This window comes from Nyctibius grandis, chromosome 14 (genome assembly GCF_013368605.1).
Source record: "Nyctibius grandis isolate bNycGra1 chromosome 14, bNycGra1.pri, whole genome shotgun sequence".
NCBI lineage: Eukaryota > Metazoa > Chordata > Aves > Nyctibiiformes > Nyctibiidae > Nyctibius > Nyctibius grandis.
In genome coordinates, this window is record NC_090671.1 from 1,766,650 (window position 1) to 1,789,373 (window position 22,724).

The 22,724-nt window shown below is 66.0% G+C and overlaps 2 protein-coding genes across 2 annotated transcripts; both read left to right on the top strand.

Annotated features, from left to right (window-relative positions):
- Positions 1 to 990: 990 nt before the first annotated feature.
- CASTOR1 (cytosolic arginine sensor for mTORC1 subunit 1) lies at positions 991 to 5,909 on the top strand. Its single transcript, XM_068412583.1, has 9 exons — positions 991 to 1,144; positions 1,253 to 1,323; positions 3,591 to 3,784; positions 3,918 to 4,050; positions 4,309 to 4,432; positions 5,051 to 5,164; positions 5,251 to 5,333; positions 5,570 to 5,664; positions 5,761 to 5,909. Exons 1-9 carry the CDS (start codon positions 1,032 to 1,034, stop codon positions 5,824 to 5,826), a joined length of 993 nt encoding a protein of 330 aa, XP_068268684.1. The 5' UTR covers positions 991 to 1,031; the 3' UTR covers positions 5,827 to 5,909.
- An 11,561-nt stretch (positions 5,910 to 17,470) lies between these two features.
- Positions 17,471 to 20,148, top strand: LIF (LIF interleukin 6 family cytokine). The gene is made up of 3 exons (XM_068412861.1): positions 17,471 to 17,543; positions 18,499 to 18,677; positions 18,782 to 20,148. The coding sequence occupies exons 1-3, from the start codon at positions 17,528 to 17,530 to the stop codon at positions 19,217 to 19,219; spliced, it is 633 nt and encodes a 210-aa protein (XP_068268962.1). The 5' UTR covers positions 17,471 to 17,527; the 3' UTR covers positions 19,220 to 20,148.
- Positions 20,149 to 22,724: the final 2,576 nt, after the last annotated feature.

Genomic DNA, 22,724 nt, shown 5'->3' on the forward strand with positions numbered 1-22,724 from the left:
TTTGTACAAAGGGGTAAATAAAGGATTGTGTAAAGGCGCAGCGCCTGCGGCTCCCACCGTCTCCGCGGGGGCTAAAGGGGGGGCACAGGATTGGGGGGTCATGGGGAGGCACCCCGTCTGCCCTGGGTGCTCCGGCCGTGGGGAGGGTCCTGGGAAGGGCCCTGCTGCTGTCCCCACCCCTCCGTCACCACCCAGCGTGGCCAAGCCCCAGCCCGGTCTCACCCAGCCCTGGGGCTGCCCCTGTTTGAAGTGTAAATGGGAGGACGCTGAGCCCTGCCCCAGCTTGTGACAGCGGTGGTGGCTGCCAGGCCCTGGGGGGGGGGCGGCCAGGGGGTGAGCTCCCTTCTTGGCACCCAGACCTGTCCCCCGGTCCCAATGTCACAGCTCCTGGGGCCAGGAGACCCCTCATTGATGCCGTGGTGCCCCAGAGCTGTTTTCCACGCACAAAATGGCACCCAGGCCCTCTCGCCCTCCTTCCCCTCTCGCCCTCCTTCCCGGTGCTTCCCGCAGGCAGGAGTTCTGCCCAAACCTCTGTTCGCTGCCCCAGAGCCCCCGTCTCCCCGGGGGTGGCCCCAGGAGGGGGCCCGGCCGTGGTGCTGGGGTCCCCCTCTGCCCCCCCAAACCCCGGCTCGGGGGGCAGTGCCCGGGGGTCGGGCAATCCCTGGCTGTCGGGGCTTGGTGGGTTTGGGGCCGGGGCTGAGCGTGGAGGAGGCGGGGGGATGCCGGGGTGGAGGGGGCACGGTGGGGCGGCCGTTTGGGCTCCCAGCGGGCCCAGGCCCAGCCTGACTGGTGCTGGGGAGCGCGGGGCTGGGGGCCCTGAGCCCCCCCTGGGTCGGGCACCCCGAACTGGGGCTGGGCTGGGGGGCGCCGGGCCGCGGCTGGTGCAGGACCCCGGGGCTGTGGGTCGGGGCACCGGGGCCGGGCCCACGGCGGGCGGGGCTGGGCCCGGGCGGGGCGGGCGGTTGCCCCTCCCACGGCGGGCGGGGCCGCGCTCCCGGTGGCGGCGGCGGGTCCGGTCCGGCGCGGCCGCCATGGACCTGCACATCCTGGAGCACCGGGTGCGGGTGCTGAGCCTGGCCCGCCGCGGGCTCTGGCTCTACACCCACCCGCTGCTCAAGCTGCTCTTCCTGCCCCAGCGCTGCAGGTACCGGCCTTCCCCTCCTCCTCCTCCTCCTCCTCCTCCTCCTCCAGCCTCCCCCCGCCCCGTCCCGCTCCCCCCCGCCGGGGTCGGTAGCACCGGTTTCTCCTGCAGGTGTAAGTTCTTCAGCCTGACGGAGACCCCCGAGGACTACACCATCATGCTGGACGAGGAGGGCTTCAAAGGTGGGTGTGCTGCCACCGCCGGCACGAGTTGTGCCCGTCCTCAGCCCCGCCGAGGCCTGCGCCGCCGAGGAGCGAGTCCCGGCTTGTAGCGAGGCTCCTTCGCTCCGTGCCCATCCCCGGGGCTCCTGGCCGCCGAGCTCCCAGCCCCTCGGCGCCTGCGCCGGGGATGTACCAGCTTGCCTGGCCGGGGCTGCCTTCGCCCTAATAACCGCCTCCCGGGCAGAGCCGCGTCCCCGCTGGCTCGTGGGACCGGGCTGTGACACCGGTGGGGACGGTCCCCGGTGCCAGTCGAGAGCCCGGCTGCCCCGGGGGCAGGAGGTCGCTGCCTCCGGGGGTGCCCGCGGGCTCCCTGTGGGCACGGGGTGCTGCTGCCAGGCCTCCTGCCACCGTCCCCTCGGCTGCTTTCACCTCGTCCCGCTGCCCCAGCCCTCGCCAGTGCTTCGGCAGAGCGGGGCCAGTTCTGCACCCACCCCCCCGAGCCCCGCCTGGGGGTGCTGCCTGACAGCTTTTGGGGTGTCCTGGGGGGGGTTGAGCCCTTCCAGGCCGCTCCTCCTCCCCGAGAGGTGACATTCGGTGACGTCCCCACCACCGGTGACCCAGCGCGTGCCGCGCGTCGGGCTCAGCGCTGGTCCTGCCAGGGTTACCGGCCTGACGGGCTGTACCGGAGGGGGCCGGATCCCGTCCTGCCTTCCCACGCCCAAACCTTCCTGCCGAGGCCACGGGAGCCGGCCGCGCCTTATCGCCTTGGCCGTGCCCCAAGGAGCGAGGGTCAGCGCCGCGGCCGCGGGGCCAGCGCCAGCCCCGTCCACCCCCTACCACCCTCCCCAGCCCTTCAGGGGGAAGGGGCTGCGGGGCCGGGCTCTGTCCCCCCCCTCACCCCGAGCCGTTCCCCACGTATTGTTTTATTTCGGGGCCTGCGGACAAATATTCCTCGATCCCGAGGGGAGGGCGGGAAGTGGCGAACAATGGTCCTGCGAGCCGGCGGCCCCGCTGGGCCCTGCGGAGGGGCTGGGGGGCTGCCAGCGTCCCCCCGCTGCGGGGCCAGCGAGGGGACCCCCGGCAGAGCGGAGCTGCACCCCTTCTCCTCCCGTGGGGATCGGGGTTGGGCCCTGGGGGGGTGGCAGGGGGACAGCGGGGTGTCCCACCCCATGCTCACGGCCTCACCCAGGGTGGTGTTGAAAAGCGATTAAGTGGTGAGCGCTGGGACGGGTCCCCGTGTCCCCATGTGTGTGTGTGTGTCCCCAACCCCGGCCCTGGGCCGGAGCCGAGGCCGTTGTGGCGCTTCCTGCACAGGAACAAGGCGCTGGGAACACCCGCCGAGGGCCAGGATCCGGCCCCACTCCCGCCCTGCCCCAGCCGTCCGTCGGGAGCGGGGTGCGGAGCCCGTCCCATCATGGGGTGCCCCCCAATGGGTGCTGGATCCCTCCCTGGCATGACCTCCCCTCTGCCACTGCTGTGATGAGTTTGGCTTCTCAGCTGGGCCGGGACGCTGGGTGCCCACCGAAGGGCTAGGTGCTGGGCTGTCTCCCATGGGTGCTGGGTGGGGGAGGGGGAGTGGTTTGGAGACCCCTTGGGTGCCCACCCTGTCCCTTCCAGGGTACTCTGTGGGGTGGGGAAGGGGGTGCCAGGGACAGGGGGTTACCTGGGTGAGTCCTGGGGCACCCCGGCAGTGCCAGCCCCTCTCCTGGGTGGGAGGGTGGGTGCTGGTGGGGGGAGGGCGCAAGAGCAGCCCCCGTCCCCCCAGTCCTGGGGCAGGAAGGGACCGGCCAGTGCGCGCCCTCCCTGCCACCAACAGCTTTTGGGGGGCAGCCCTGGCCCCCCGCCGGGCTGGCATGGGGTGCTGGCACCCCCCCCACCCCAAGCATCCCTGGTGCTGGGTGCTGGGCCGGGGGCTCCTGGGGGGGACAGGGGTGAGCCAGGCAGCCCCAGGCCCTGGCGGTGCTGGTTTTGGGGTGCGGCGCACCCTGATACCCCCTCGCACCCAGCCCAGGGGGGTGGTACGGGGAGGAGGGACACGTCCCGGGCTTGGGGGGGGTCGCATTCAGACGCCGTCTCAGCGCCTGGAGCGGCTGAGCCCTGTCTGGCTCGTTACACTGGTGGATGGGGCTGGTCTGCGCCCCCAAACCAGCATCCCCAGCCCGAGGGACAGTGTGACACGCGGGGCCTGAGGCGGCGCGAGCCCTGCGGCACGGACAGGGCATCAGGTGCTGTTGGGCTGCGCCGAGCCCCGGGGAGCCTCGTGCCTCAGTTCCCCTTCTCCCTCGCAGAGCTGCCGCCCTCCGAGTTCATGCAGGTGGCAGATTCGACGTGGCTGGTGCTCAGCGTCGTCTCCAACGGCCGCGCGCCCTCCGGCTCCCAGGCCACCGGCGTCACCAAGATCGCCCGGTCAGTCATCGCGCCGCTGGCCGAGCACCACGTCTCCGTGCTGATGCTCTCCACCTACCAGACCGACTTCATCCTGGTGAGCGCCGCGCCGTGATGATGATGATGGTGGTGGTGGTGCCTGGTCCTACCACGGTGGGGACCCCGCTGTCCCCGGCTGGCGGTTGGTTGGGGGCTGGGGGTGCCGGGCCTGATCCTGCACCCCCGGGCAGGTGCGGGAGCGGGACCTGCCCGTGGTGATCCACACGCTGGCGGGGGAGTTCGACATCTACAAGGAGGAGAGTGGCGAGTGCGTCCCTGTCACCTGCGACGATGCGAGCAACGGCTTCCTCAAGCCCAAGCCAGGTGAGTGACGCTGGGTCTCATGTCCCCCAGGGCCACCTTGTCCCCAAGGCCACCCGGTCCCCGCCATGATGCTCCCAATGGCGGTACCAGCATCCTTGGGGGACCCCCAGGGCCACCCACATCCTTGGGGGACCCCTAAGGGCCACCGCTTTGGCACCCTGAGGGCCACCAAGCTGTGGCTGTGGTGGCCACGGGGTGGCACTGCGGTGCTGTCCCCAAGCTGTCCCCACGCCTGACGGGTGGCTCTCGCCCTGCCAGCCGCCAGCCCCACGCTGCACCCGGTGCAGAGCCCCCAGACCCGCTTCTGCGTCCTCACCGTGGCCCCCGACACGCTGCCCGCCATCGCCACCATGCTCATCGACGTCCTCTTCTACTCCCACAGGTGGGTCCCAGGGATGGGGACACGATGGTGGCCCCTTACCCAGTGCCACCCGTGGTGATGTGTCCCCCCCCTTGCTCCCAGTGGCTTTCCAAGCTCTGGGTGCGTGTTGCAAACTGGTTTTGCCCTCCCGAGCATGCTGGGGGGCTGCAGCCACGTGGGTGCCACAGGTCCCGCTGCCACCATGGGACACGGGTGACCCAGGGAACGAGCCCCCCATTGCCCGGGGAGGGGGGATTGCAAAGCAGGAGGGGGTGGGTTGTGAAAGGCTGGTGGGGACAGCGCTGGGGCGCGGGGATGCTCCTCGCCGGGACATCCCGTGTCCCCTGCGATGAGGTCCCTTCTGGTGGGACCCTCCTGCTCCGCAGGCACCACAGTGCTTCAGGAATGCCCCAAAACCCAGTGTCACCCCTGTCCTGGGTGTGGCCAACACCCGCTGCCCCCCAGCGTGGGGGCTGGAGGAGCTGCAGACCCCCCGGGCAGCACCCGCTCCCGTCCCCCCTCTTCTCCCCACCCACTGGCTGGTCCCAGCGTGATGCTCGGAGACACCCAGTGCCACCACTGAGCCCTTGTCCTCCCAATTTTGGGGGTCGTGACCCCCCCCTTTTCCCCGCTCCGCAGCCCCCCGAGGGAGGCTGACGCCAGCAGCCAGGACCTCGACTCCATCACCTTCTTCGCCTTCTCCCTCATCGAGGGCTACATCTCCATCGTGATGGATGCCGAGACCCAGAAGCGGTAGGTGCCATCCCCGGGGACGTCCCTGGGGCTGGGGGCTCGGGGACGGGGCGGGGGTTACACTCATGGTCCCCCCCCTCTCTCAGGTTCCCCAGCGACCTGCTGCTGACCAGCTCGACGGGGGAGCTGTGGCGCATGGTGCGGATCGGCGGGCAGCCCCTGGGCTTCGGTGAGCGTGGCCGCAGTGGCCGTGTCCCCTCCCTGTGTCACCACCACCTGTCCTCCCCCTACCCGGGGGGGTGCTTCTGGGTGGTGCTCTCCCTGCATGGTCCCCATGGACGTGCCACCACCCCCTGTCATCCTCCTCCTCCTCAGAGGGTGCTTTGGGGTGATGCTCTCCCTGCGCGGTCCCCACGGCTGTGTCCCCAGGCCACCGCTCACCCCGAGGTCCCTTTGCCTCCCCAGACGAGTGTGGCATCGTGGCGCAGATCGCCGAGCCGTTGGCCGCCGCCGACATTTCGGCCTATTACATCAGCACCTTCAACTTCGATCACGCCTTGGTGAGTCCCTGTCCCTCCCCTGCGAGGGGACCCGCCGCCATGGGGGTGTCCCCCCTCCCTCCTTGGGGTGACACCCCTTTGTGCCCATCCCGGCAGGTCCCCGAGGAGGGCATCGCCGAGGTCATCCAGCTGCTGCAGCAGCGCCAGGAGAGCGGCAGATAGTGGCCGGCTGTCCCCACACCGGGTGGCCCTGAGCGGTGGCATGGGGGGATCCCCCTCCCTCCCCACCCCCCTACTCATTAATTTTAAGGCTCCCCCCGAGTGCGGGGCAGAGCTGGGTGCAGCATCGCTCCCTGCCTGCTGGGGACGTGAGGACATGGGGACATGGTGGCTTCGGGGACACGGTGGCCTCGTGGCAGTGGGGCAGTGTCCTGTGGGGGGGGGGAGAGTTGGTGTCCCCGGGGGATATGGGGGGGACATGCCTGAGAGCGGTGATGTGCCACCAGGGTGCTGGGGTGACAGCCTGGGCTGGGGGGATGTGTCCCCACACCCTGTGTGTGTCCCCACACCCTGTGTGTGTCCCCTTGGGTGGGTGGGGGACAGCCATGATGCTTTGGGGCACCCCTGGACCATCCCCATGGGGGGAAAAAGCCTCCCCAGAGCTGGAGTTCCCCCCCGATACCCCAAAAGTCCCCAAGGCAGAGACGGGGGGGCTGCGGCTCAGCCCCAGCCCTATGTCCCCGCCGGGGTGGCCCCGCGCCCCTGCCTGGGCCGTGGCGTTTCGCGGGGGGACGGCGGGGACCCCCCAGCTCCTCCCAAGCTGGTGTTTTCACATAGTTTTTAATAAGTCAATAAAAGTCCTGTTATTTTTCTTTCCACGTGGCCCTGAGGAGGGGGTGGCCCAGAGCTGGTCCCTGGGATGGTGGCACTGGGTGGGATGGGAGCGGCTGGGGTGCGACAGGGGGACGTGTCACTCTTGTGTCCCCGCTGTAAGGTGACCAGGACAGGGCCAGCTCACCAGCAAGTCCCTGACCCTGGGGAAACTGAGGCACGGGCCCCACTCCCCCATTCCTGCCCTGCCCCGTGCTGGGCCAGCTCCCACGGGCTGGGGGAAACTGAGGCACGAAAGGCTGACCTTGACCCCAGGCCCGGGTCACTGTGTCGCCACATCCTCCCCCAGCACAATGGGGTGCATGGGGTCGGGGCTGTCCCCTCTGGGGTGCCTGAGGGTGCTGTGACCCCCTCGGTGGCCGTGCGGGTGGGTCCCCCGGCCCCTGGGTGCCCCCGGGTGCTGCGCTGGTCAAAGAGCGAGACGCGGCGGAGCACGAGCGCGGTGACACGGCTGGGGGGTCCCTTCCCCCAGGGACAGCGTGGGGGGGCTTGGGCCAGCGGGTGACCGCAGCTCTGCTCCCGTCCTGTCCCCAAATGCCGTCCCAGGCACCACGTGGGGCTGTGCCCGGGTCCCGGCCGCGTCCGCCCTGCGTCAGCTCCCGCACGCTTGCGACCCGTCGGGTTCCTGCCCCCTCCCCGGGCGCTTTCTTTCCTGTCTCGCTCTCTTCTCCGGAGTCATGGGACACCGGTGACGTGCGCCCGAGCGATGAAGAAATGACATGCGGTCACCGGCGCTATTTTTGTCCCGGTTGGGTATTGCACAGTCCTGCGCCACCCGCTTTCCTCTGGTGGGGTGGCCACCACGGTGGCTTCCTCCCTTCCCAGCCCAGTGCGGACCCTGCGGGGAGCCCTGGGAGGTGACGGTGCCATGTGGCCATGGGGGATCTGAGGGTGGGTGCTCTCTGCATGCATGGTCCTGCTCACCCAGCCACGGTGCCTGGGGGTCCTGCAGTGGCATCGCACCCGCTGGAGGGCCCACGGGATCAGGGAGGAAGGGATGGAGGCATGGGTGGGTGGGTGCGTGGGTGGGTGGATGAAGAGGTGGATGGATGGATGGATGGATGGATGGATGGAAGGAAGGAAGGATGGGTTGATGGACAAGTGGATGGATGGATGTATGAAGAGATGGATGGATGGATTGATGGGTGGATGGAAGGATGGATGGATTGATGGTTGGATGGATGAAGAGGTGAATGGACGGGTGGACAGATGGATGGAAGGATGGATAGATTGATGGACAGGTGGACAGATGGATGGATGAAGAGATGGATGGATGGATGGTTGGATGTACAAGTGGATGGATGGGTGGGCAGGTGGATGGAAGGGGTGGAAGGACAGGTGAATGGATATACAAGTGGATGGATGGATGGGTAGGTGGACATATAGATGGATGTAAAGTTGGTTCATTGGATGGATGGATGGACAGGTAGATGGTAGTGACAGGACGAGGGGGAATGGTTTTAAACTGAAAGAGGGGAGATTAAGATGAGATATTGGGAAGAAATTCTTTGCTGTGAGGGTGGTGAGACCCTGGCCCAGGTTGCCCAGAGCAGCTGTGGCTGCCCCCTCCCTGGCAGTGTTCAAGGGCAGGTTGGATGGGGCTTGGAGCAACCTGGTCTGGTGGAAGGTGTCCCTGCCCATGGCAGGGGGGTTGGAACTGGATGGGCTTTGAGGTCCCTTCCAACCCAAACCAGTCTGTGATGGTGACATGGTGGGGCTGAAGGCTAACAGCCTGTCTGGCCAGAGAGATGGACAGACAGACAAACTGCTTCAGTCAAGCAGGTGTGGGAGAGAAGGACATTCTCCTGGCTCCTCCACCCTGTGTCCTGGACACAGCCCTGCCCCACCAAACCCAGCCCAGCCACCACCACTGCCAGGGGAGGCCCCGAGGAGGAGGGGGAGGCAGCTGGGGGAGGAAGCAGCGCGGGCCCCGCTCCGGCAGCAAGGAGCCTGGCAGGTCGCAGGGAGGGGAAATTTTGGGACAAGAAAACATTTCTTCTTCTGGACGTGAGTCACAGCCGAGCTCTGCCACCCCAGGGGAGATGTTATTGCTGGGTCATCCCCCTGTGCCACCACGGAACTCTCCGAACATGCAAACTGGGCGCAGGGCGGCTCCCTCTGCTCGCACCGGTGGCTTCTGATGGTCACCAGAACCAAAAGCTGATAAAATATGTTTGTTTTTATGGGGTGGGAAGAGCCCCCGGCGGTGCCGGGCTCCACCGGCTGGGGAAGGGGAGCTGAGGGGTGCGAGGGGGGTTGCACTGGGTGCCGCCGGCAGCTCCAGGACCCGTGGCAACACCAGCTGCTATTGCATAAGCCTGACGTGGCAACGAGGGCAACGCTGCCTGCGGCCCTGCCCGTGCCCTTGGGCAACACCCGGGGCCCCACGCGGGTCCTGGCCTGGCCATTTGGGTCCCGGTGTGGCCGTTTGGGTCCTGGCGTGGCCGTTTGGCACCAGGCAGTTGCGTTTCCTCCCCCAGGGCTGAGCCGTGCCACCCCCTGTCCCCCACTTGGCCAGCACCCGAAGTCGTCACCCAGAGGGGACGGCCGGGCTGAGCACCCAGCCATGGTGTCCCCGGCCACGCCGGGATGCTCGGGGCTTCCCGGGCTTCCACCTCCCTCCTTCCTACACTGGATTTTCAGCTCCCACGATGGGACACGGGTGTCCCCACATGGCCGACGACCCGTCCCTGGGTGCCAGCCCCACTGTACGCCGCTGCCCTCTTTTGCATTTGGGTTTTGGGGCAGCCAAGGCTGTTTTTGGGTCAACCAGCCCATTGAGTGGCAAAACCAGGGGGGCACAAAGTGACCCTTTCCCAAAAAGCCGGGTCATGGGGTTGTGGTGGCACCAGCTCCAGGATGAGCAGTGGGACCGCGGGCTCCCCGGGGCTGGACTCGCCCGGACTCCCTCGAGGAACTGAATCGAAGAACAACCCCACATCGTCCGTCCGAGCATCATTTCCTCCCGCCGCCCCGCTCATTGGCCCCGCGGGGCACGGCCTGGCTCCGCGCCGCCTCGCCGTTGGGTCGCGGGTGCCTCCCGCGGAGGTGGGGGCGAGCGGGCGCGCTTTAAAAGGCCGCTTCCCCCTCGCCCCGCGGTTAAGGAAGTGGCTCGCGCGCACGCACGCCCGGCAGCCCCCCCACGCCGAGACACCCTGCCCCGGCCATGCGGCGCGACGGGCGGCCCTTGGGCGTGCTGGCAGGTAGGCGTCCGCCGGCGTCCCACAACTACCCTCTCGCTCGCGCGCCGGCTGTGCCGAGCCCGTCGGGAGCCGTGGGGGGGAAACGTGGCGGCAGGGGCCGTGTTGGGGTTGAGTCGGCGCGGTGTCACCAAGGCTGTGCCGTGGCGGTGTCACCTCCCAGGGGCACCGGCGGGGGACGGGGACATTCCCCTCCATGGCACGTGGGATGGGGATCACCAGGGACGGGCACCCCACGCCCCTTCGTCCCCGGGGGAGGTGAGATGCTGGGAGGAGGTGGGCAGGAGGGGACAGGCTTTGGGGTCAGTTTGGGGACCGATGGCAGAGTCAGGGGTCAGCTGGCTGGCACGGCGGGGCTGGATGCCGCGTGCTGGTCCAGCACCGCGTCCGAAGTCACCGCTGGCACGTGGCTGTGGGTGACAGGAGCCGAGGGGCCGGCTCCGGGAGTGTCACCGCTGTCCCCTCCTTTGTGGTGGCCCACGCTGACAGTGGGAGCTGCTGGGGCAACCGCCGCGGCTGGGCCATGCTCCCTGGGTGCTCGGGGGCATCTTCATCCTCCTCCTCCTCCGCCCTGCTGGGTCCCCAGGAGGCTTTTGGCACAGGGGCTGGCTCGTCCCTGCGGCAGGACGGGGGACTTTGGCACAGGGGGACACACGTGCCTGGCACACGCCGTTCTCACCTCCCGGCTTGATGCCAGGGTGATGGGTGCACCGGGCCGAGCTCTTCCTGTGGCACCCGTCACCAGGTTGAGCCTTCCCAGCACGGCGAGAGGGCCACCTCCCTGCACCCAGCGCTGCCCCAATGTCCCCCATCTCCCTCCTCTTCCTCCCCAGCTGTCACCAAAGGGCTCTTCATCCTCTGGGCAGTGCCGGGCCAGGGGGGGCGGCCCCTGCAGCCCCCGACCCCGCAGCAGATCCAGGCGCTGGTGAGGCACATGGCTGAGGACGCGCAGGAGCTTTTCACCTTCTATGTGAGTCCCGGGGAGGGGTCACTCCTGTCCCCTCTGTGGGGGGACACGGGGTTGGCAGGGCAGGGGGGGAAGGTCCCCATGCTGTTCCCATCCACGTCCCTGACGTTTCCCCCCCTCCCTGGGCAGGAGGAGGACCAGCGCCTGACCATCAACCACCTCTGCCGCACCAACCGCCCACCTGAATGGCTGCGGGGACCGGTGATGGGGCCCGGGGGGCTGCGGGGGCTGCGAGGGACCATGACGCGCATGGCCCAGGCGCTGCAGGACATCACCCGGCACCAACGCGACCTCAACCCCCCCGGCGCCGAAATCCTTCGCCGCTTGGCCAGTACCCACCTGAAGGTGCGAGGGCTCCTCAGTAACCTGGAGGGACTCTTCCCAGCCCCCAGCCTCCCCCCCGGCCACCGGCCCCTGTCCCGTCCCACAGCACCCACCAAGGTCTTCCGGCAGAAGCTGGAGGGGTGCCGGATCCTCTGGAGCTACGCCCGCTTCATGGCCAAGCTCAGCGCCCAGCTGGAGGCCAGGAGCCGCCGAGAGCGCCGGGAGAAACGGAGATCGTGCCGGGGCTCACGGCTGCCTGTGAGCTCCTAGTATAGCCCTACTGTCACCAGAGATGTCCCCATCTCCATCATCCCCATCTCCATCATCTCCATCATCTCCATCTCCACCTCTACCTCCGTCTCCATCTCCATCATCATCTCCATCATCTCCATCTCCATCATCTCCATCATCTCCATCTCCACCTCCATCTCCATCATCATCTCCATCACCTCCATCTCCATCATCTCCATCATCTCCATAATCTCCATCTCCATATCCATCATCTCCATCTCCATTCCCATCCCATCCCTCCCCCACCCCAACGACTGAGACTCTCCTGCCGGCCAGGACGCACCACAGAGACCCTCTAATCTCACACGGGTGAGGACACAAGCGCTCTCCAAGCAGCTCCCATCACTTCAGCTTGCTGTGGGGACCAAGCTGTCCCCGTGCCACCGCTCGGCTGCAGGACAGCCCCGCTCCACTCCTGGCAGCTCCCCCATGTCCTGCCCCACGTTTTGGCAGCCCCGGTGCCGCAGGGAGCCGCACGCTCGGGTGTCCCCCCGGTGCCCAGCGCTGCAGGATGGAGCTGTCCCTTGTCACCGAGCCCTGACGGATTTTCCACTGATTCAACGTGTCCGGTGACCCAGCCTGACTCAGAGCTGCCAGCACGGTGCGGCCCCGGCCCACGGAGAGCACTGCTGGCACCGGGCAGTGCCACCGGCGCTGGCACCCCCTGCCTGCCCGACCCTGCCTGCCCCATGCCAGGTTTGCTGACCCCGGAGAGTGTCTGGGAGCGGAACCCTGTGAGCTCCATGTCCCCATGAGCTTGGTGTCCCTGTGAGCTTGGTGGCCCTGCACGCTCAGTGTCCCTGTGTGCTTGGTGTCCCCACAAGATCAATGTCCCTGTGCTCGTCCCTGTCCTTGTCCCTGCATGCTCAGTGTCCCTAAGCCCTCAGCATCCCTGTGCTCTCAGTGTCCACGTGTGCTTGGTGTCCCCACGTTTGTCCCTATGCAGTGTCCCTGGGCTCACCCTTGCATGCCTGGTGTCCCCGTGCTCTTGGTGTCCTCATGCTCTTGGTTTCCCCATGCTGTTGATGTCCCCACGCTCTTGGTGTCCCCACGTTCTTGGTGTCCTCATGCTCTTGGTGTCCCTGTGCTGTTGGTGTCCCCATGCTGTTGGTGTCCCCGTGCTCTCAGCACCCCCGTGCCCTCAGGGACCCCATGCTCTTCCCTCTGCGCCCTGTACCCTTCGTGTCCCCGCGTTCCCGAGCCCCTCGGGCTGTGCCACCACAGCCCCACCTGCGCCGGGCAGGGGCTCGGCTCCGGCCACCGCACTGTGACGGTGGGTGGCGGCACCCACCCCCCCCCCACTAATTTATACATTAATATTTGTGTGCGTGTCGTATTTATTGAATCTTGGGGTTAATTTAATACATCCCTGCAGTGGGAAGACATATTTAAGGACAAGTTTTTAATATATAAATATCTATTTTTATGGTAATTTTTTTTTTGTATCGTGTTAAACTATGACTGTAACGAGGTTTTATTTATGAATATCAATATTTTTTGGTACTGTGAGAAGGGCGGTGCCACCTCGGCCTCGTGGCACCCCCGTATTTTTGTATGACGGCAGAAGGAAATAAAGTGTCGACCTCGGCCCGTGGGCTGCTGAGCCGTTGTGTCCCTGTGTCCTGGTGTCCCAGTGTCCCCATGTCCCTGTGTCCCTGTGTCTGGGTGTCCCGGTGTCCCTCTGTCCCGGTGTCCCTGTGTCCGGGTGTCTGTGGGCAGAGAGGGGCTGTACTCTGGTGGCCTGGCTGTGCCCCTTGTCCTCACTGGGGCACACGGCACAGTGTGGGATGGCAGCATGGGACGGGCTGGGACTTGGCTTGGTGTGGCACATGGTGTGGCGTGGCATAGCACGGTGGCACATGGTGTGGCACGGCATTGGATGTGGCACGGCATGGTGTGGCACGACCTGTGCAGTGGCACAGCACGGTGGCAAATGGCACACGCTGGGATGTGGCACATGGCACGGCACAGGACGTGTGGCACAGCGCGGTACGGCACATGGCACGGCACGGTGTAGCACGCGGCGTGTGACGTGGGAAGACGTGGCACCCCATGGCATGGTGTGGCACCACCAGGCGTGTGCCATGCCACGGTGTGGCACCATGTGCCACATAGCCCTCTGTGGCAAGCAACCTGGCACAGCCGCCGGCACAGGCCAGGCCATCGCCACAGCCAAGCCCGAGCCCCACATCCCCACTGCCTGGCTGGGGCCACCATGGGGACCAGGCCACCGCGCTGCCACCGGTCCCGCTGAGTCAAAAATCCTAAGACCTGGTCATGTGGCACCGCGGAGTCACTCGTTCCCCGCCGTGTGCCGGTGCCCGCCGTGCTGCTGGGGCCGGGCACCGCCTGACTCAGTCGTGGGGAGCCTCGCCGCCGGGACGGCCACCGCTGCTCTTTGGGGACACTCGGGGTGGCAACGATGTCACCATGAAGCAGCCCGGGCCGGCTTGCCGTGCCGTGGGTGACCGTGACCGTGCCACAGCCCGTCGCCTGCTGTCCCCCGCCAAGCCACCCGCCGGGCTCCGAAGAGGGGGCAGCTTGGATGGGCTGCGAGGGGAGGGCGCAGGTATGTGACCCCCCCCCCCCGGGACAAGCGTGGAGGGGTGGGGGGGGACCCCCAAACAGGGGGTGCACCTGAGTGTCACCGGAGGGATGCTGGCAGTCCCCATGGGGCCGAGCTCCCTCCTTGCAGGGCCACCCAGGGGGACCCCACTGCCCACCCCATATTCCTGCCCCCGGGAAAAGCCACCCCACGGTGGGGACGTCCCTTGGCCGCTGTCCCCAAGGGTGCTGCTCACCCTGCCACGGCCACGGGGTCCTCCCGCCTGGCTGGGGTGGAAAGCAGTGGGGTGACACTGGTGGGGTGACACCAGGGAGGTCAGGGGGCACTGGCCTCACTCAGCCCCTCCTCAGCACCCCCAGCCCCCCCGGCCCCAGCCCTGAACCTGCAGGTTCCCCCCCCGGTGGCTGCGGTGACGGCTGAAAACTCGGTGTCCCCCCAACCTGCATGGGGACAGCATGGGACAAGGACCCAGAGGAGACCCAGAGGGGACTCTGGGATGGGGACAGGGGGGCAATTATGGGATGAGGCACTTCTGGGATGGGGTGTGGGAGGGGACAATTATGGAATGGGGCAGGAGGGGGCAGTTCTGGGATGGGGAGAGGTCAGGTCTGGGGTGGGAAGGGCAGTTCTGGGATGGGGAGGGGGCAGTTGTGTACAGGGGGGTATTTATGGGCTGGGGAGAGGCTAGTTCTGGGATGGGGCAGCAGGGGGCAGCATGGGGACAGGGATGGGGCGAGGGGGGACAGGGATGGGATGGGATGGGGCAGGGGGACAGGGATGGGATGGGGCAGGGATGGGATGGGATGGGAGGGGATGGGGCATCTGTGGGGGGAGCAGAGCAGCATCATGGCAGCGGTGGCCTTGGGACACCCTGGGCTTGTCCCCATGTCCCTGGCCAGGCTGGTGGTGGGGCTGGTGGGGACAGAGAGGACAGCAGGGACAGCAGGGCCGCTGCCTCCTGCCCAACCTGCCCCCAGCTCCGCTCCTGGGGTCCCCAAACCAAGGACACCCCACCAGCTCCCAGCTCCCAGCCATGGGGAGGGCTGGCTCCCCCCACCAGCCCCTCGAGCTCCCTCCTTGGGACCCCCCCCCCCCCCCATGTCACCGTGTCACCAGGCTCCCGCATCCCCCCCTTCCCTGCTGCCCGTCCCCACAGGACACCCACGCAGGAGCCGTGCGGGGACGTTCCCCCCATCCAAGCACTGGGCAAAGGGGATTTTTTTCTTGGGCATCGCTGGGAAATCTCCCCCTGCCCGGAGCGAGGATTCGGGTTTTCCACTGGAGCATCGTCCCCTGCAGAGGGGACACCCCCTCCCCCATTTTTATCCCCCCCTAGAAAACCTGTTCCAAATGAAACCCCAAACCTCTGCCAGGCTCCAGCCCAGGGCTGAGTCGCTGCTGGGAAATTCAGGGAAAGGGCAGAAAAGGGCGAACCCTGCGCACAACCCCCCGTCAGGGACGTGCCTTAGTGCTATTAATTAAGAAACCCCCAATTCCTCCACTAATTAAGTGCCACCAGCCCATCAGAGAGCCACTGACACGTGATGTGCTGCTCGCTGCACCCCAATAAATCCAGGCGTGAGGCTGCGGGGGGGTGAGATGGGGCTCGTCCTCCCCAGCTTTTGCCCCCCCCAGCCCTGTCCCCGCTCGCTGCCTGGTGTCCCAGTGAGGCCGGACTGGGCTGAAATGGGTTTTGGCTGCCAGAGCATCACTGCCAGTGGTCAGGGACCACGCTGGTCCCCAGGGTCACCCATGGGGAAACTGAGGCAGGCGGCGGCTGTGCGACGGATCCCTCCAGCACAGGGGGGGTCCTCGTGTCACCCCTCGCCATGTCACCCCTTGCCATGTCACAGCCAGGGTCGTGGCAGCTCTTGCGTCACCGTTCCTCGACTGTCACCCCGGCGGTTTCACGCTGCCAAGGCACAAACTTGCTAAACCTGATTAAAAGTTTCAGCCCGGCTGTGCCCCCGGTGAGAAAAAAAAAAAATATATATATATATATATAAGGAAAACAAAACTCCCTTTAACCTGTTTTTTCCCCCCAAATCGGGGAGCAAAGAGCCCTGCAGCACCCCGGCCCCACAGGGCCCCCACAGAGGGGTGACCCCTTCGGGGGGGTGTTTGCCCCCACCCTGGTTTTAGCCCCCTCCTGCCTGCACGGGAAGGGTTAACCAGGGGGGGGCCGGCCCGGCCTCTCCCCGCTGGGTGGGTTTGTCCTTTTATCCCACAAAAACCCACCCTTTACTTTTGATATTTTGACCCAAAGGGACGAGCCGCTGGCGGGGCCGGGGGACGCCGATGCCACCGCGGCCAGCCCGGGGGTCCCGCGCCCCGTCACCGCCTCCCCGCACCTTTTATCCCTCCAAAAAAAAAAAACCCCAAATCATATTTTTTTTCCTCCCTCATTTATTTATCACCCGCTCTGGCAGCCGGCGGGGAAGCCCTGACCCGGGGAGGGGGACCCGGGGGTGAAAGTGCTTGCGGCTCCGTGAGTCACCGCGCGTTCGCCGGCGCCTCGCCGCGACACCCCCAAACCCCACGTGTCGCCCTTCCTAACTGGGGGGGGGGGTTAATTCCCTATCCCCCCCTTCTCCTCCTTCCCACCCACCTCCGCAACATCGTACGTGTTTAAAAAAAAAACCCAGCCACCCCCCAAAGCCACAATCCCGGTGACATCAACTTTATCAGAAGTTTATTTCTAAGAATCATTCAGGATTTCCAAAGCCCTCGACTTCCTGATTTCCAGTTTTCAATAGAAGTTAACGATAGCGGTGCTGCTCCCCCCCACGTTCCCCCCCCCCCACCTCCTCCCCTTTTCTTACAACACAGGCTGGCTGCCGGACCGGTATATAAACCCCGAGAAGTCCCCCAGTATGAACATGAATTTCTGAAAACTTCCTCTGCCAACACCAATCTCTATTAAGTCGCTCCCGGGACGCGGCTCACAATGAAGTTCGTGCCGGCAGGTAAAAAAAAACCAAACCCCCCCCCCCCCCCCCAAAAAAATCAACTTTGGGCAATTATTTCCCCTCCTCCCCGCTTTTTCTCCTCTCCCCCACCCCTTTCTTTCCCCGGTGATGCCGGGGTTCGTGCGGAGGCTCCCGCTGTGCCGTGCCCCCCCCTTGGGATGAGCATCTCTGGGAATTGGCAGCGGGGAGCGGAGCGCGGCGCTGGCGCGGTGCGGCCAACATCTGGACACTTATATAACTGGAAATGCTTCCAAAAAAGGGGTAAAAAAAAAAAAAAACAACAAGGCGGGGGGGGATCTTTTTTTTTTTTTTGGCTTTTAAAATTTTTTTTTCTCCCCCCCCCTCCTGCTTTTCCTCCTTCTGGGGCTCTCGATGCCATGAGCTGCTGCCGCGTCGCCAGCGCTGGAGGGATGGGGAGGCTGCCAAGTGCAGGAGCAGGGTGGGAGGGAGCGGTTGTCACCTCAGCGGTGGTGCTGGGGGGGGGTCCCATAGGGCAGCACCCACCCGGGACCCCCCCTACCCACCCAGCCCTTGGCACACGTGGGTGTTGAGCCTCGCTCTGCCCAGCTGTGAAATGGGCAGAAGTGGGGGGGATGCAGCGAGAGGGGCTTGCGGGGGGTCAGGGCAGCCTCCAAGGGAGCACCCAGGGCCCTGGGGGTGCGGGGGGAAGGGTCCCCCCTGTCCTGCGCAGGAGGGGAGCGGTGGCAGGTCGGGGATGGCGACGCGCCCAGGTAAGTCCTTTCCCACCTGGTGAGGTTTGGATTACCCGGCACCGGCGGCACGTCGGAGGCGTTGGCAAGCGTGGGCAGCTCCGGCGCTCAGCACAGCCTTGGGCTTCGCCTGGCAGCACCCCGATGGCATCAACACGGGACCCCCACCCTGCCGGGGCGCTGCCGGGTCACGCGGCGGCGGGGATCCCCCAGGGGTACCCTGCCCCGAGGATGCAGAGCGCGGTGGCAGGGCTCCAGAGGTGGTTTGGCCTCTACCTGGTTTCGGGGGGTCCCTAGGGATTGGGGGGCTGGAGCACCCCGCTCTCACCCCGTCAGCAGGAGGGGGACGTCAGGGTGACCCAGCTGCCGGCGTCTCAAGGGTCCCCTTGTTCCGCGTCCAGGGATTTCCTGGCCGGCGCCTCCAGCAGCTGCAGCGTCTCGCTCTCTCCCCGGGGCTCCTCGGCGCTGCGCCCGCTTCGCAGACGGGGAAACTGAGGCAGGCGGTGGGGCCGGAGGCGGGCGGCAGCAGGGGGGATGCCGAAGGCAGGTTTCCTTGCGGGCGCCCCCGCTGAGTCAGCCGGGGCCGGGGTGGGGCCTCGCTCCCGGCCGAGGATAACGGAGGGGAAAGCGCTTTGCATATATGATTAAACCCGACAGGTCGTCACCGGGGCTGGTTGCGAAATGTGGGAATGCCGTGGGGCGCCCCGCGGGGAAGGGAGGCAGGGGAGCGCCTGCCGGGGGGCAGGTGAGGGGCACGGGAGCCTTGGATGGCAACATGGGGGGTCTGGGGGCTGCCGGCAGAGCCGGACCCCCACCTGAGCGGGATGGGTCCCCGCTCTGGCTGGAAGCCCTCCCCTTGGGTGCCCAGGGCTGGGGGTTGCTCTGCGCCACGACCTGCCCATCAGCGGTGGCACGGTGCCCGTGGCCCACCGCCGGCACGGTGCCCCCCGTGACACCCGCCTCTCTCCCCGCACAGGCGTCGTGCCTTTCATGGCCCTGCTCCTGCTGCAGCGGCGGCCCGTGGCCGGCCGGGCACTGCTGGTCACCGGCCCCGGCTGCCCCGGCCACGGCTTGTGCCGCTCCAACGTCCAGGAGCAGACGCGCAGGCAGGTGGCCCTGCTCAACGCCACCGCCCAGGACCTCTTCAGCCTCTATGTAAGTGGTGCCTGGGGACGGCAGTTTGCTCCATCGAGTGCATGAAGGGGGAGGGATGGGGACACTGTGGGGGACACGGGGGTGACGCTCGCCTCTCGCCCCAGCTGAAGTGCCAGGGAGAGCCGTTCAGCAGCGAGGCCGACAAGCTCTGCAACCCCAGCGGCGTCTTCTTCCCCGCGTTCCGCGTCAACCGGACGAGTGAGAGGAAGGAGGTCATGGTGGCCATGTACAAGCTCTTCGCCTTCCTCAACGCCTCGCTGGGGAACATCACACGTGACCAGGAGGAGCTCAACCCCACAGCCAAGGAGCTCCTCGACCGGCTCCACAACACCACCAAGACCACCCGGGGTCTCATCTCGAACCTCACCTGCCTCCTCTGCAAGAACTACAACATCTTCCAGGTGGATGTCAGCTATGGGGAGAGCTCCAAGGGCAAGAGCACCTTCAAGAAGAAGCAGCAGGGCTGCCAGGTGCTCAGGAAGTACGTGCAGGTCATCGCCCAGGCGGCCCGTGTCCTCCTACCTCATCTCAGTCCCCCGTGAGCCCCCGCCCTGGCTCCTCTGCCTGACCCCCACCAGCCATCCCCTCGCTGCTGCCTCCTGAACTCCTGCCTTCCTATTTATTACCCTGGACCCCGCGCTGGCCCCGTCCGCCCTCTGGTAAATTATTTGCCCCTTTGAGGGGTGAACGTTGCAGCCGGGGCGGAGCAGAGCCGGGGTCGGCACCCAGCGGGACGAGGTGGCACATCCCCGAGGTGATGCCGGGGCGCGGGAGGCTCCCGGGATGCGCCTCGGCGGTCCCCGTGCTCCCACGGGGTCCGGGGAGCTGCGGGTGCTGGCGGTGGGGCCGGACTCTGTCCCCCATGGCCGGTCTCCTCCATCATGGAGAGCAACCTGACGGACCTCCTCGAGCATCGTCCGAGAGCCGCCACTTCCCCGGGAAAAAGGATGGGGACGAAGGACGTGGGGATGCTGCGGCTGGTGGGGACATGGGGGAGGGGGACACACTCCCCCTGCACATTTTGGGGCTGGGCTCCCCCTCAAGGAGCCAAACTGAGGGTATGGGGGGTGGCCGCAACGGCTGGGGCTGGGTCCCGCCGTCTCGGATAAGGCCACCCATTGGGGACAGAGCCGGTGGGTGCATCGTCCCCCGCGGCGGGCACGGCGGGGCGCAGGCAGCCTGTCCCCCCTTCCCATCGGAAGGGCTCTGAATGTACTGGCGGCCAAGGGGTGGGCTTCGCACGGCCGGACACGGCCCCGGCGCGGGGACGCGGGGACACGGGGACGCGGGGACAGGTCCCCAGCCAGTGGCAGGAGGCGCTGGCTCGCTCCTGGCACCAGAGCGGGCTGTGAGGGGCACTTATTGCCTCGGCGGAAAGCCCGGCATGCACTGAGTGCTTTGACCTGACTTTTAATAATGTTATTAATAATAATAATAATTAATAATAATTAATAATAAGATTTGTGATAATATATATATAGAATTCTATTTAAATATTTATTTTTTTATACTGCTTTTCCCCCTTTTTTTAAATAAACCCAGAGAAACGGACTGTATTCGGCTCCTCTTTGCTGGTTTCCCTTCGCGTTCGCCCTCAAACTCCGCTGCTTCTCCCCCGAGACACCCTCGGGGCTGCCCCAAAAACCCCTCAAGCATCGCTGCGGGTTGGGGGCCACCATCCCCTGTCCCTCGCTGATCCTTCCCTTCCCATCTCCTGTGGGATGGCTGATTGTGAAGGCATTTTCCCCAGGGGATGCTTAAAGCGACATTCTCCAACTGCTTGAAAGCACCGGGAGGGTGCGAGCAACCTCGTGGTGTGGGGACCACCACAGTGTGGGGAGCATTGTGGTGTGCGGAGCATCATGGTGTGGGACCATCATGGTGTGGGGAGCATTGTGGCATGGGGACCATCACGGTGTGGGGAGCATTGTGGTGTGGGGAGCATCATGGTGTGGGGAGCATCGTGTCATGGAGACCATCACGGTGTGGGGAGCATCACGGTGTGAGGACCATCATGGTGTGGGGAGCACCACGGTGTGGGGACCATCATGGTGTGGGGAGCACCACGGTGTGGGGGACATTGCGGTGTGGGGAGCATCGTGGTGCAGGGGGCCACGCTCTGGCAATGCTGGCGGTGCCGGGGGGTACAGGGAAACGCCGAAGCCGGCTGGGAAGAGGCACAGGGAGGCCAGTGAGCGGGAGGGGGGGCAGATAAAATCGCAGCCGCTTCCCAGGCAGCCCTGGGAGAGGCTCAGCAAAGCTTCGCCGGGGCCAAGACCACCTAAGGCTCCACCAGCGCCCGGGTCCTCCATGAGCGTCTCGGATGGGGCTGTATCGGTTAACAAGAGGCTGATTATACAGGAGACGTTGGAGAAGGATGATGAAATTTTCCTCCTCCTCCGGAGCCCTCGGGCCTCCGGCCAAACCTCCCAGGCATGAGACAGCAAGCGGATGAGCTAAGATCCTGTGTGATCATCTCTCGTGTCTCGGAGGAGCCCCGACCGAAAAATCATCGCGAAAAATTCAGAAGTCCCCCCCAAACCCCCACTTTCTCTGCCCACCCCAGATCACACCGCCCGGTTGTGTCCCCCGAGTCCTATGGGAGGTTTCATGGCATCAGTTTGCCCCCAGAATGGCAGCGCCATGGGCAGCCTCGTGCCGCGGGCAGCCTCATGCCACACCAGCAGTGACGGCAGGGGGAGCGGTGCCCGGCTCCAGCCCGGCCCTGCTGTCCCTTAGTGGTGGGGGTGAGCCCCAAAACGGTACCAGCTTCCCCGCCCCGCAGCTGAGGCACCCGGGAACATCCCTGGATGTGGGTCCCCAGGCACGGTGTGGCTTTCTTCTATCCTGTCACCAGAGAAGGGACCCTGGTGTCCCCTGTGCCCCTGACCAGGGTCACAGCCCATTTGTGGGGCCCATTTCCAGCCCACACCGTGAGATAAGGTGATCTCAAACCCCTACAAACCCCTCCACAATGCAGGGATGGGGCAGGGCACGGCAGCAGCCTCAGAGGGGTAAGTACCACCCACTGGGGACAGGCATCATGCAGCGGGGCCAGGTCCTGCAGCACATGCCAGCACCATGACGGCTGCCAGGGTCACCGCAACCTGCGGCTGGGGACACCCAGTTGTCCCCATGGCTATCACTACCAGGCCAGCGTATGGCCAACATCTCGTGTGCTGGAAGTCCAGGGCTGGACATCCAGGCTGAGCCCGTCTGCGTGTAAACACCCACACCTCATCCCTGTCAGGGACGTGGCAGGTGCCCGCGGGTGCCACCGACCTGGCCCCGGTGGCGCTTGAGGGGTGGCAGCGGCCGGGGGGGCTCGGGTCGAGCTCAGCAGGGCCGGGAGCTGGGCTGGGGACAAGGTCCTGCTCAGTAAGCGCAGCAGCGAGGAGCCGCGCACATCTGGATTTCTCACGCTTGCGTTCGACGTCCCTCCTCAACCAGATGGCAAAAATAAATAAATAGAATAAATCAGGGCCTCCTGACATGAGTTGGGAACGCACGCCCGGGCTCTGCGTTTCATGAGTCTCCCTGGAAGACAGTCAAACGCAGGCGAGGACAATGGGTTCACTTCTCCCCCGTGTCGGGTCATTCCCAGTTAAGGCTCATTAGCGGCGGGCGGGGGATTAACTCTTCCTTCCCTGGAAACGTGTGGATGAGACCCTAAAATTCCACAAACTCCACCCTTCGCCCTCCCCTCGGGTGTTGGAGTTGGGGCTGGAGGTGGCCCCCGGCTCGTGCCATCGCCCCGGCTCCTGGGAGGCAGAACACATGGCCCTGCGATGGCCCAAACTCGTCGGGGAGATGGAAAGGGCTTCCAATGACCTCAGCCACGGCCGATCCCACCCAGCCAGAGCTCAGAGCCGGACCGCGAGCACCGCAGGGGAACCGGCACTGCGTTTCCCCGGCGGGACCGGCAGGACCCTGTTAGTGGTCCCCCTCCGGCCCTAGGACCGGAGAAACTCTTTTGGCTGGAGCAAGAGCCAAGGGGGGCTCCGGGGAGGCGTTCGTTGTAACGGGAGCGATGCCCGTGCCCCGATA

Coding starts and splice junctions, on each gene's coding strand:
- CASTOR1 (XM_068412583.1), top strand. CDS start 1,032: ATGGACCTGCACATCCTGGAGCACCGGGTGCGGGTGCTGAGCCTGGCC. Junction 4,433..5,050: donor GTCCTCTTCTACTCCCACAG/GTGGGTCCCAGG, acceptor CCCGCTCCGCAG/CCCCCCGAGGGAGGCTGACG. Junction 5,165..5,250: donor GATGCCGAGACCCAGAAGCG/GTAGGTGCCATC, acceptor CCCCTCTCTCAG/GTTCCCCAGCGACCTGCTGC.
- LIF (XM_068412861.1), top strand. Junction 18,678..18,781: donor AGGACCTCTTCAGCCTCTAT/GTAAGTGGTGCC, acceptor CTCTCGCCCCAG/CTGAAGTGCCAGGGAGAGCC.